Source organism: Capsicum annuum, chromosome 11 (genome assembly GCF_002878395.1).
Source record: "Capsicum annuum cultivar UCD-10X-F1 chromosome 11, UCD10Xv1.1, whole genome shotgun sequence".
NCBI lineage: Eukaryota > Viridiplantae > Streptophyta > Magnoliopsida > Solanales > Solanaceae > Capsicum > Capsicum annuum.
The window spans coordinates 102,787,731-102,802,511 of NC_061121.1; the positions used below are offsets into that span (position 1 = coordinate 102,787,731).

General features: G+C 33.1%; 1 protein-coding gene across 1 annotated transcript; it reads right to left on the reverse strand.

The window, feature by feature from the left end:
* Window positions 1-75: 75 nt before the first annotated feature.
* Window positions 76-11,303, reverse strand: LOC107847669 (dihydropyrimidinase). Its single transcript, XM_016692061.2, has 13 exons — window positions 11,002-11,303; window positions 9,894-10,061; window positions 8,766-8,817; window positions 7,888-8,157; window positions 7,537-7,748; window positions 5,535-5,655; window positions 4,125-4,212; window positions 3,952-4,030; window positions 3,431-3,518; window positions 3,290-3,330; window positions 3,137-3,189; window positions 2,613-2,769; window positions 76-411 (listed from the first exon to the last, which is right to left on the reverse strand). The coding sequence occupies exons 1-13, from the start codon at window positions 11,083-11,085 to the stop codon at window positions 226-228; spliced, it is 1,599 nt and encodes a 532-aa protein (XP_016547547.1). The 5' UTR covers window positions 11,086-11,303; the 3' UTR covers window positions 76-225.
* Window positions 11,304-14,781: the final 3,478 nt, after the last annotated feature.

Below are 14,781 nucleotides of genomic sequence, written 5' to 3' on the forward strand. Positions count from 1 at the left end.
TACTTAGACTCTGCACTACGAGGTAAACACTCTATCTAGCAATCCAGCTATAGACCATTGTGTAATATCCTTTATGGAAAAAACATAACTTTGATAAAATAACATTATGTGTCCAAGGGCATATCTGCAACTGCAGGAGTTTGAATGTCCTTAAAGTTTTTCTGCATTTACAAGTAAATAGAGACAGACTTTCTGTTCCCCATAATGAAAAGTGAATTTGCCAAATCAAGTCGTTGACCGTTTTACAGGTGCTCTCAATGAAGAGAGGAACTTTGCATCTGCCTTGTCTATCCCATCAAAGAGATAACTGAAAGGTGGCATTTCAATGTACTTTCCAGCACCAGGCATGACTTTCAGCTCATCATTTTCCCAAACAACCATTCCTCCTGCAATTGTAATTTCAACCTTTCCCTGTATAACGAATAAAAAGGGAGAAAAAGAAAGCATAGGCTTAATAAATTGCAAACATAAAACAGTGGGAATGTTTGAGAAGCAGTAAAAGGAGGGACTGCAGAATTTGGTGAACTTAGTGCAGAAACATGTTCAGAAAAAAAAAACAGAAAGTTAGCTGATGATTAAATTATAGAAAATATACGTTTCAGGAAAATATAGTGTTCCTTTGTCGGTCGGGACAATAGAAATTTTCTTTATGGGATTCCACAATTCCAACTTTTAAATGAAGAGATTATCAATGAGAAAACCAGCACAAAAATATAGATTCCAGCAAAATATAATACTCTACTGTTTAAGTGCTTCTATGTACACCAAGATACATAAAAATATATTGAAGGTATGTTAAAGGTCACATTTGATAGCAACTATCTCGACTTTTTTTCCCATAATGTCACACACGATGTAGAGCATCCTGGCTAACTATTTAGGTTAAGGTCGGGGTTCAAACAGTTATAGAGGTGAAATTTGACAACAGTTTTTCCTATGTTAACAAGGATGTATTCACAATCATATTCGTTATAGATTGAACATAGACATCTTTCTTAGTAATGAACGTAGCCCATATGTAGATAACAGGTTTGTAGAATTCTCGTTTATTTCTTTTCTTAGTTGGCACGTAAAAACAACAATATAGCCAGTGTGATCCCACATGTGGGGTCTGCGGAGGGTGGAGTGTACGCAGACCTTACCCCTACCTTGTGTGAGGTAAGGAGGTCATTTCTGATGGACTTGATCGGCTCAAGAAAAGCATTTTCAGAACAGGTTTTAAAAAGTACAAGAGTGAAAGAAGCTCTAATGAAAACATTAAAAAAAGAAAACAAATATTGACAGAAAAAATATACTAAAAAAAGCAAAGCAAAAGAAACAACAGTAGTAATACAACAACAACAACAACAATAACAAACCCAGTGTATTCCCACATAGTGGGGTCTGGGGAGGGTAAGATGTACGCAATCCATACCACTACCTCTGGAGAAGTAGCAAGGATGTTTCCGATAGACCCCCGGCTCAAGACAAAGAATATTAATCAAATCCGCAAAAAAGCACGTAACAAGATGACAAGACATAAATACACCACCCGCGTGGAATAGCAACCAAAGAATAGTACACCATCGCAATACAGCATACAACAAGGTAGCATACCAAGAATAATACACCCACCAAGCTACGCCCTACCCTACCGACCCAAACTGACACTAGCCTTCTATCCTAATACGCGACCTCCATAACTTCCTATCTAGGGTCATGTCCTCAGTGAGCTGTAACTGTTCTATGTCCCGCCTAATCACCTCTCTCCAGTATTTCTTTGGTCTACCCCTGCCCCGTCTGAAGCCATCCAAAGCTAGCCGCTCACACCTACGAACCGGTGCATCCGTGCCCTTTCTCATCACGTGTCAGAACCATTTCAATCGGACTTTCCGCATCTTATCCTCCACTAAAGCCACTCGAACCTTCTCCTGGATAGTCTCATTCCGAACTCTATCACCCCTAGTAAGCCCACACACCCAACGCAACATCTACATTTCTGCCACCTTCAAATTTTGAATGTGAGAACTCTTGATTGGCCAACACTCCGCTCCATACAACATGGCCGGGCGGACTGCTACCTTATAGAATTTGCCTTTAAGTTTGAGTGGCACCTTCTTATCACACAACACCCCCGAGGCGAGCTTCCACTTCATCCATCCCGCCCCAATACGGTGAGAGACATCCTTGTCGATCTCACCATCCCCCTGAATCATGGACCCGAGATACTTGAAACTATCTCTTACACACCACCTGGGAATCCAACCTAACTATCACCTCGTCCTCCTGCCTCAAGCCATTAAACTTGCATTCTAAATACTCGGTCTTGCTCCTGCTCAACCTGAACCCTTTAGACTCAAGGGTCTATCTCCACACCTCTAATTTGTCATTCACACCTCCCCGTGTCTCATCAATCAAAACAACATCATCTGCAAAAAGCATACACCAAGGTACCTCTCCTTGAATACACCGCGTTAACACATCCAACACCAAGGCAAACAAAAACGGGCTACAACATATTCTGTAACACTTATTAAGTAAATTCATAAGAATATTCAAATTTCAAACAATAGAATCATTGCATTCGCTCTACAACATAAATACATAAAACTCAATAATTTGTGAATGCTTACCTTGCCTTTCCAATTCTCATAGACATTGGTATCTGTCCTATAATGGTGCGACTTTGAACTGATCTTGAAGCTTGAATTTGGGTTTAAAATGATTATATCTGCATCAGACCCCACAAGTATTGCTCCCTTCCTTGGATAGATATTGAAAATCCGAGCACTAAAACACAAGATCAGATATTTCCAGTTAAGCTTCCATAATAAGACGTTGCATTGTTAAAATTGACATACAACGGATTTAAAACAAAGAAGAAAGTGTAAGCATTAGAATGGAGGAATTAGATTCACAATAACATATATATCAGACATCTGTTAGTCGAGATGCGCTTAAGCTAAGCCCGGACACCACAGTTATCCAAAAAAGAATATGATATATATATAAGTCATCTGCAAGACTTTGGTAAAAGTTTAGTAGTTCACCATTTCTGTAGATAAAAAAGTCTGGTACTTAATAAGTGAAGAAGGGTAGAGTGGCAGACCCATTATCCAATTTTTGAGAAGTTACTAAGAAAAGTTTAGTTATTTACCATTCTGTGCTAGTTATGCGAACATAATCGGTGACAGATATTTGACCAGATACCTGACAAAACCGTCGAAAGAAAGTAAGCAATATACTCACAGAGACCAATTTATTTGAGCATCATGTGGCATTTATAACTATAGAAAATGTCACAGCTTACCACCATTGTATCCCAAACCAAATGCATCCTCTCCTCCATACCTATAAAGAAATGGTTATACTGAAGAACTTAGAAATACATTAGAAGGAAGCTAAAGATACAGAAATAAATATATGAAAGGAAAAAGAAACTTTTGCATACCATTAACACCATTTGGTATTTTCCGGAAATCACCAATTCCTAGGGCTTTCTGAGTTGAGTTGAAGGTACAGTGATCAGTTCCTACCAGCTGGATTTATGAAACCGTGCTGATTATTTGTACAGACAGGAAAAGGAACAATAATGACTTCTATGTTGCTCATTTGAGTTGATAGATGGATCATAAGACGGGAAACTGAAATATTTGGATATTGTCTATGGCCAATGGAGTCCACAAGTAGCTTCAAGTTTTGTTAAAAAAAAGGGGGGGGGTGGGGGTGCGCAGCCCGGTGCACTAAAGCTCCCGCTATGCGCCAGGTCCGGGGGGAGGGCCGAACCACAGGGGTTTATTGTACGCAGCCTTAGCCCACATTTCTGCAGGAGGCTGTGGCTTGAACCCGTGATCCTCTAGTCACATGGCAGCAACTTTACCAGTTACTCCGAGGCTCCCCTTCTAGATTTAAATTTTGTGACAGCACGAAAAAGCATATATTGATATCTATACAAAGATCAAGATTGAAAACCTGCAGAACCCCCATCGCAAGAGCTGCTTGAAGAGCTGTTCCATGACCTGCTGCTCTAATTGGTGGGCTCATGACATACCTGGAATAGTAAAAATATTTACGGGCATCTATTGCCATCTCCGAAGTGAGAAAAGATAGAAAAGCTAAATCACAGAGCAGAAAATGATATTTACCTTGCTGCAAAATGGAAGTCAGGGTCCCAAAGTACTGAATCATTAAGAAGTAAACCTGAAACTACTGGCTCCCCAACAACTCTTTGACCTGAAATGAGATGGTAAATTTAGTCTAGAGCTATAAGTAAAGTGCCATGAAACTGGCATCTGAAGCAGAGTGTTTTGGTCTAAGTTGCTCGGACTCGGGTGCGGGTATCCGAGACGGGTGCGAATCCGAGAGTCGGATTCGTCAAAATATAAATTTTAAGATTTGGGGGTGCGAATCCAAGTGTGGATACGGGTGCAGGGATTCGGCTAAAAAAAATTAAATATTATAAATATAGAGTTATAAAGATATTCTAAAATTTTTTAGTTAATTTGCTATTTTTAGTTATTTTTGTCTTCTGATTTTACTTTTCAATTTTGAATAGTATTTGTATTAAAAACTTTTTCCAAAATTATAACTCACGTTTATTTACTAAAAATAAAAAATAAATATAATTAAGAAGCTAAATTTAATACTGTCAAAGTAAAATACACTCACCGACAGACAGTACTGGCAACAGATTATTATTAATTAATTATTAATAGTAAAGGAACTAATTATTAATTAAAAATAGTAAAAAGAAAAGACAAAAGTTTCAAAACACACTTTGACTTGGAAAAAAATAACCCGTCACTGTGTAAACACGACTGCACCGATGATAGAGTATGACGATGATTTCCGGTACCCTGAGGTGGTACGACGTCTGCGCCGATGATTTCCGGCGACGTCGACGATGATTTCCGGCGACGGCACATCGAGAACGCCGTCTCTATTCCGATGGTCGTTGGTCGGGACTTTTTCAGGTAAGTTGCCGGTTAATTATTCAATGTTTCCAGTTAAATTTCTTCTTTATTTCGGTCAACATCTCCGAAATCGGTTGACCGAATCGGAGACGGCGGAAGCACCCGTCCCCACCTCAGTCTCGTGTCGAGACGGGTTCGGCGGCAAAACAGCCGAGTCCGAGCAACATAGGTTTTGGTAAATAACATTAACATGGAAGAGAGATAGTTCCGAATCAAAGAGTACGCAAATAAACGTGTCTTCTAGAGAGAAGACAAAAAACGCACAGTGAAATTTAGAGATAGAAATATTACAAGTACTAAGTAAAGTTTTGTTAAAAGTTACCAGTGAAGGCTGGTAGGCTTAAAGTAGAGTAAACAACTTGATTACAGCTAAGGAGCAGAAAAGAGGACCTTCAAATCAAAGGAGCTCAACTAACAAAAGTATAGCCCTAGAATGGTTTGAACGAATGATATGATGGGAATACTTAGTAATATTCCGTAGAGGGGACAATTAATCATTGCAGATTCACCGTAAAGTAAGCATTACAAAGCCACTAATCCAAGTTTCTATCAAATACATTATTCAAACAGTTGATGTCAAACCTGACTTCCGAGCTCTGGCAATTTCATCCATTGCGTCAATGCTCATGACATGAACAACATACAATGGAGTGTTCACAAAGCTAGCCAAATGAATCGCTCGAGCAGTAGCCTCTCCCTCCAGCTGCAATTATTAATGACATAGCAAGGAACACCATTAGGAAAGTTATTCACATCATGAAATAGACTTGTCAAACAAAAGAACAAACATTCACAATCATTGTGAGAACATAGTTGGCTAGAAGAACAGAAATATGACAAATAACAAAAATTCTTGAAGAAATCACCATAATCTAACATATATTTAATTTATAGAACCATGTAGCATCAACACTTCTGAAATTATATGTCCATGATTATCCATAGGGGTGTCCGCGGGTTGGTTTGGTCGGTTTTTCACATAAAGGAAACCAACCCAATTAATTCGGTTTTTCAAATGTTAGAACCAAACCAAAAAGATTAAATCGGTTTTCATTGCTTCATTTCTATTTTGGTTTTATCGGGTTTTTTAAAAAATAAAGTATATGATAATATACTTCCAAGCACATATTACGTCGACTATATTCCAACATAACAGAACCGAATCAATTACTCTTTATATATGTATTTATATAGTTAGTTTGGTTCGGCTTTTTTAGTTATTTTATCCTTAAAATCAACAACAAACCAACTTACGTCGGTTTTTAAAATTTAAAACCGAAATCAAAACCAAACCAAAACAAAAAATGTCGGTTTTCTTCTTCAGTTTGCTCGGTTTTTCTGCATTATCCGGAAAACAAAAATCACTATCCATGACTGACAACTATAGTTACCAAGCATCTAATACACCTGCTGTGTCAAAAAGATTTTCCCATTATATGACCAGTGGTCACTCACCTATCCTATTCCTATACTGTCAACATATGCAGAAGTCCTAAACATGTTTATTACCTATTCATATGCAATCCAGTTTATACACAGAAGCTTGTCTATATGGCCTATTGAATTAGCTCATATATTCAGTTTAACCAACTAATAGGAATTAAAGAAGAACTTCCGTTTCTCCATCACAATCACCTGCATAATTTATCTTGAAAGTAAGTTTTGTCATGTTGAACAATACATTAAAATTTGAACCTATGATGCACAACTCTCATCCCATTTTTAACTACTCTCTCTGTTTCAAAAAGAATAATCTATTTTGACTCGACACGGAGTTTAAGAAAATAAAGAAAACTTTTGAATCTTGTGTTCCTATATCAAAGTTATGTCAAATGTACCAAATTGCCCTTTAATCTCGTGATGTTAAACATGCCACGTGGAAAGTTGAAATTAAAGTATTGCCAAAAAAAAGAAAGAGATCATTCTTTTTTAAAGAGACTAACAAGAAAAATAGGTCATTGGTTTTGAAACAAAGGGAGTAATTGATTTCACGAAAGACTACCAGAATAATAGCAATGCCACAATTTAATTGGTGAAGCTGTCCAATGAAAGCTATTACAAATTTGAGCACTTCTTTTAAGACACAGTTAGTCAACTGTAAAAACTTTTTCCACCAAAAGAGAAAGAGAGCACAGATCCAAGAAAGAGAATGGGAGACTTCCAAAGGAACCTTAACCACATAAAAGCTTGACGTAGAAATACTTTACTTCACAATCCCTGTCGAGCTGTCACAGATAGAACCAATGTCTTGTATTGTTGATCAGCAGGCCTTAATCTCTTGCCTCAAGATATATGCGTCGTAATATACATTCCTTGCTAGAAATAAAAAGTATTTCCTAGATTGGAATGTCCTAGAGATTATTCTCTGTTCTTATCACTTTACTGGTTCTAATAATGAGAAAGCATTACCATCCTACAGCACAAATTTCTATCAAATAATTGGTTCTTTCTGGAAGTCAAAGCTCCAGCTACTTGGTGGCAATAGGGCAAAAGTGCATGCATGCATGTTGACAAGTTAAAAGACAGAAACCTAAAGTTGCTTATCTCTAGGCATGAATGCTGAAGAAAAATAGGGTGACTTTACCACTGGAGGCCTTGATAGTGCATGTCCCTCTGGACCAGTAATACCAAGTTCAATCATTCTTTTTTGACCTTCAAATACAGCATCCCCGTTTTCTGCATGAACCATAGCTAAGGCACCAAGGGACTTGCACTTCTTCAATCCCTCCATGAGAAACTCATCATTAACCATAAAAGAGCCTTTGTAGGCAAGGAAAAATTTGAAAGAATTGATACCTAGGATAAGAGAAAGATAGTCAAGAGGAGTACTTAAAGAGATACCAAAAAGTGCAGCGGGGAAGATGCTTCCAATGAACTACCCTGCAAGAATGCACTAAAACTTAAAAAGTACACTCTCTCTAGAGATAAGTACAACCTTTCTCCTTGACCATAATTTCCATCTCCTCTGAAACAGTTTCATTCCATTTTGTAATTGCCATGTGAAAACCATAATCCATGCATGACCTCTTAGCTTTCTCTACATAAACTTCATAACCTGCAGATAAGCTTCCATTTACTGGAATAACAAAGTCAATGTGCATTGTTGTTCCACCAGCTAATGCAGCCGCCTGTCCACTGAAGAAGTCATCAATGGTCTCAGATCCCATAAATTCCATAGCAAGGTGTGTATGAGGATCGATTCCTCCTGTCATCATCATGAGAATCAGCAAGCGAAGGTAAATTGTCTGTTAGACTATTACTCAAGGTTTACTAGTAAGACTGTTTATTACTCCCTCCGTTCCATAATAAGTTAATTGTTGGATTTTGGCACACATGTTAAGAAAAAAAAGCAAAGACATAAATTTATCATGTTTTTCCATTTTTATCCTCTTCAAAAAGCAAAGACACATGATACATCACTCCCAATGCACATTTAATGGAGGGTAAATTTGGAAAAAAAATTCAACATTTACCTTGAATTGTGAACCATTCACTTATTTTGAAACACTAAAATTGCTTCAACAATTCACTTATTGTGAAACGGAGGGAGTAGGAATTATAATTTCGAGAAAATGCTCTCATGTATATTTTACCACTAAGACTTGAATATTTTGTATTAAACAAAACTCTGCTCAGCCACACAAAAGAAAAGTAGAACTGATGTAAGAGCTGCACATATGACACATAGAACGTATTCGTCTACAGCAGCCATGCCTTACGGGTCTTTTCTGGCAGGGAAAAAACCAAAACTATGATTCTGAGACTAAGCACACAATCAACTGAGCGCCAAAACCCTGAAGAAAGAAACTCTACCTGGCATGACAAACTTTCCAGTTGCATCAATGACTTTGATATCGTCACTAACCTGCAGATGGTCTTGTAAACTGAGATGTGCATCATATTCAGATGAAAAACAATGAAGTTACCCGCTAAGGTTAAAGATAATCAACCCGTGAAAACATACAAAGAGTTTCAGGAATAAATAAAAGCCAACTTGAGGGCGCAGCTGTTGCATATTAGCAGGTAAACTTAAGAAGTAAATAGAATATATGTGACCATAACGCTGACCAACAAGTGAAGACACAAAAGAACCTAAAACACAAAGTGAAGGACTAGAGTACTAAGTCAATTGTCCCAGCTCATCAAACTTCAGCATCATAAAATGAGAAAGCAAGAATTTTTTTTTGTCGTGCTAAAGTAATCAGGACAATTTATATCCGGTGATAATGATGTGACATTCAGCAAAATGGTATGAAGTCAAAAAGCTATTCCTTCCTCGGTAAAAACCTTCATATGATCCTACATCCATATATCCACCAAAGTACGTCCAGGGTTTTTTAGCTATCCTCTAGAATCTCGTCTTATGACTCTTACCCATCTCTAGACTAATTAAAAACATACTTTCATTGCAAAACTAAGCCAAACCACCATTTGCTAGGGAACAACCCAGGATTTCCAAATATATTTCCAGACCTGAATATTCTTAATCTCATGTTATCCTAAACAATGTGAATTCATTTGGATTCATCTTGAGCAAAATCCAGAAAAGGAAAACAAAACAAGAAGATACTATTATCTTACTGCACTAAACAATAGCATGTTCTCATTAAATAACTCACAAGAGTGCTAATCTTTCAATCTTGCTGTACCAGGGACCAGGGTTTATTACAGAACTATACCAGTCAAACTTTCACATATGAGAAACGTTTTTCGGTTGTTCAGATTGTCAACAGAATAACAAATATTCATTAAACCCTTTCGTTATTCCACCTAATAAGAACAAAATGTAGCTAGCTATAAATGAATCATGAACAATAATTGGCATCAAATTCAGCTATCAGCTCAGAGAGATCAATCACAATAGACAAGTGGCCCAACTAGCTCTCCTACAGTACATTTATTATTCAGTTCCCAGTCAATTAAGACAACTTCAACAATTACCTTAATGTTAGGCTGCACGGCCAGAATTGTTCCATCTTCTATATACACATCAGCAACCTCCTTATGATGAGCATTCACTACAGTTCCTCCTTTTATCAGTATCTTTGATGAAAATGAAGACATAACATTGCACCCAGAATCTCCATAAATATTTGTGGCATCACAAAACTGAGAAGATAAAAGGATTTAGACCAACCTTCAAAAGAAACTGCTTGACATTGATATGGAAGGCAGAACATTCTATTTATTTTCTTTACTCTCCAAAATTTACATACTACAGTTATATTCCAAAATACAATTCAAATGAGAGGCCATCCACAAAACCTGGAACAGTTCATGAGTACAAAAACAGAAGGAAAAATGAAACAAATCAACTTATTAGAAAACCACCAGAAGATTCGACCAAATTTCACTTTCAATCATATACTCAGATGCGCAAAGGTTGGCTATAGGTAGGCCGAAGAAATCTTGGGAAGAGGTGACACACCTACAACATACTGAAGAAGACATGACACACCTACAACATACTGAGGAGATGATCCTAGCTAGATAGGAAGGTGTGGACGTCGAGAATTATGGTAGAAGGTTAGTAGGTAGTTGCGCCTTATCGAGTCCGTTTATCAGTGGTGCTATTATTACTCTCCTACTGCCTGTATTTTTCATTGCTTCAGTTATCGTATAACATTTGCCCTAGCGCTTTATTTGGTTGTTGTTGTTGCTTTCATTTCCGTATTATTCCTTTCAAACTGCTTTGAAATACGTTATTTGAGCTGAGGGTCTATTGGAAGCAAACTCTCTATCTCTACGTGATAGGGGTAAGGTATGCATACATTGTAGCCTCCTCAGACCCCATTTGTGGGATTAAACTGGTATGTTGTTCTCAACAAGTCATAATTCAAACTAAAACATTTGCCAATAATGGTTTAGTCTGAAATGATGATCTTCCCTCACAAAAATTCAAACTTATAATCATGCCCAAATACAACTTGGATTTCCAGATATAATTTTGTAAACTTCAATTTCCAATACTCTTTAGGATTTATTAGTGGTGTCAGATTGAATCTTTTCCTACTCTCGTACACTACATAACAATTAATAAAATTCATACCTGGTTATTGTTGGATCCGGAAACATGGAAAAGGGTGGAGAAAAGAGTAAGCACACAACCCAAAAGAATAAAAAATTGAGCCATTGAATTTGAGTTTGTTGGGTCGATCGAATTGTCTAATTGATTGGGTCAGTCAATATTAGTTGTAATGGTGAGATTTGGATAAACAATCCATTGCAAATCAGTTTTGACTTTCGGTTCCCCTTTCTTGCCGGGAAACCTGGTGTTGATTTGTCATATGGGCCCGCAAAAGAGAATCTCATACACATAATTCTGAAATTTTCCTTTTTAGAATCTTCAACCTTCTTGCTGTGGCAAAACTACTGTGCCATGCAAGGTGTTTTTTTACAAAATAAAATAAAATAAAATAAAATAAAAAATACAATAATAATAATAAAAAAAAATCCTCAGAATAAGTTAGTACTAATCAGCAAACGTAAAGTCACTAATTATCCTAGTCTAAATTTAATTCATAACTTTTTTATCAATTAAATATAACTAATTAAGCACGTGAGTATTGCATTAGTTAATAATTAATCTCTATATACAACAACATACTCGGTGTATAATTAATCTCTATATATATAAAATAATTGTTGTGTATATGTTAGTATTAATTAGGAGTGACCTCATTTATTTTAAATTCAGAAATTAAAAATCTAAGGACAAGAGTCAATTTTTTGTTGTGTATCAATACCAAAGTCAGAAATTATGGTTGCATATTTCTTTTCTTTTCTTTTCTATGATATAGAAGAGGTGGTTTCGACCACCTCTTCCAATTACCAAAAAAAATAATTACTTCCACATAATTATATACCATAGTCTAATATATAATAATTTTATTATTTTATCATAATAATTTAAATATTTAATATATTTTATTAATTTATATTAATTAACTATAACTACATATTGAAAATAAATTTTATTTATTTATTTAATTATCTATCATATTCAAAATTAATTTGTTGCCACAAATCACAATAATTAATAACTTAAATATTTAAAAGACATATAGAAATTTTATTGACCCTTACAAAAAAAAACCTCTACTCCCACTTAATTACATATCATGCCCCAATATATAATAATTTCATTGTTTCATCATCATGATTTAAATATTTAATATATTCTATTAATTTATATTAATTAACTATAACTACATATTGGAAGTAAAAATTTTTATTTATTTAATTGGCTATCATGTTCAAAACTAATTTGTTACCACAAATCACAATAATTAATAATTTAAAATATTTAAAAGACATATAAAAATTGTGTTGACTCTCATTATTTTAGCAATGCCATATAAATTGAGATAAAATAAAAAAATACTGCAAATCATAATAATTAACAACTTAAAATATTTAAAAAGATATATAAAAATTTTAGTTGACTCTCAAAATTGTATCGAAGCCACATAAATTGGGACACAAGGAGTAAATATATTATTTGATAATTACGTAAAAATTATTGTAAATCACAAGTTAAAATACTTTTTTAAAAATAGATAAAAGTTCTATTCAACTCTCAAAATTTTATCGGTGCAGCATAAATTATGACAAAATAAAAAATTATCTTAATTAATTGCAACTAAATATTTAAAGTAAATCAGTTTTATTATTTTAATTAACTTTTATATAAAAATAATCTTTTTATTTATTTATTAATTTTAGAAAATTTAAATTTTAAAATTACTTTTTTTATATAGAAATACTAATATTTAAACTTAACTTTAAATTTTTAAATTACAAAATTAATAAATTTAATTTAATAAAATAAATTTCTAATGAATATTTTCTTAGAATTTGTGTTGGGTCAATATGTATCAAGTTAAAAAGAAATGAAGAAAAATATATAGTAAAATTTTATTATTGTGAAAGATAAATATAATGCACTATCCAATAATGTTTAATAATATTATATTTTGCATATGTAAATATAGCATCCCGTATTTAATTAATATACTAATCCGGTGAATTATCGATAATTACTTTTGGATATGATAAAATTATATTAATTTTCATAGGATTAACATAATTAATTGCTCTTAATTAATTATTTTGAGTAACCTAGGTATTAAGAAAATAAATAATATTTAATAAAAAATAAAATAGACATAAAATACGAAATTACCTCTAAATGTTTTAAATTAAATTTTCGTCTTTCGAACGATGATTTTACTATATCACTCCTTATTATAAGTCATTTATGTATTAGAAAAATAAGAATAACAAAATGATATGTCAACATAAAATATTTGATTGACTATCAAAATTATATTAGTGTCACATAAATTGGGACGGGACAGAAGAAGAATAACATATATTATTTGAAAATGAAATAAAAAGTACTGTAAATAACAATAATTAACAAAAAAAATTAAAAATTGACTGATTTCTACTTCAGCTGCTTCAGTCGTGATTTTACTATATCACCTCTAATTAATTATTATGGTCATTTAAGCAGTGTGCCACATAAGTTGAGATAGAAAAAATATTATAAATTACAATGATCAAAAATTTAAATTATTTTTAAAATATAATTGGCTGTCGTCAACACAAAATTCTGGACAAGGAGAGTAGCATATATTATTCAAAATTATATAAAAAGTATTATAAATTACAATTGTTAACAACTTAAAATATCTAAAAATAATTTAATATGTTATATATTTCAAAAAAAATTACATGAAAAATACTAGAAATCACAATAATTAACAATTAAAAAATTTAAAAGATATAAAATATTTGGTCCACTCTTGAAATTATATTAGTGTCCCTGAAATTAGAATAGAAGAACAGTATTATAAATCACAATAATTAAAAACTTAAATTATTTTTAAAATATAATTGACTATCAATGCCACAATAATTTAGACAAGAAAAGTAACGTATATTAATTTAAAAACTATATAAAAAATATTATAAATTAAAATAGTTAATAACTTAAATTATCTAAATACGTATTAAAATAACATATGTTGAACTCATGCTAGATTCCGGATAAATCCTAGAAAATATATGCAATCCTTTTATTAAAAATTTATATTTAAATATATCAAGATTGAAAAGACAAATAAATATCTTAATGTTGGGCCCGTGCTGACACAGGTCATGCTCATTTAGTAAGTTTAATAAATATGAAGTTACTTTCTATAGATTTTAAATTAGCAAATATATACTGAATAGAATTTTGATTGATCTAAAATTTCCTAAATACTAAGATATTTTTGTTTGTGTTTAAACAAGGAAATTGTATGTTATAGACCCAAATATGGGTGACTTTAGATATTTGACTCTAATAAGAAATGTCTATAAAGAATAATCTTTCTTACTTTTTAAATATAGTACAAGTACCATTTTGCCCCTGTACACCTCAAATATATTTTTTAAACTTTTCATACTTATTTGTTTCTCACATTTTATTTTTTATTATTTTCACTTTTTATGTTTTCCTTTAATTTTATTATTCTATTTTTTATTATTTATTTTATTTTATTTTTTATTTTAATTTTATTGTTCTATTTTTTATTATTTCTAATTTTTATTTTTTTCTTTAATTTTATTTTCACGTTTTAATTCAGCTATCTCAACCTTTATTTTTTTCACCTTTTTCTTTTTTCTCAAGCATTATCTATTTCTTTCTTTTTTTTCTTTTTTTAATTCATTTGTTTTTAACCTTTATTTTTCTTTTCTTTTCTTTTTTATTTTTATTCTATTTTTTCCCTCAATTTTCTCAAACTTTATTTTTATTTTTTCCTCTCGTTTTTTATTTTCT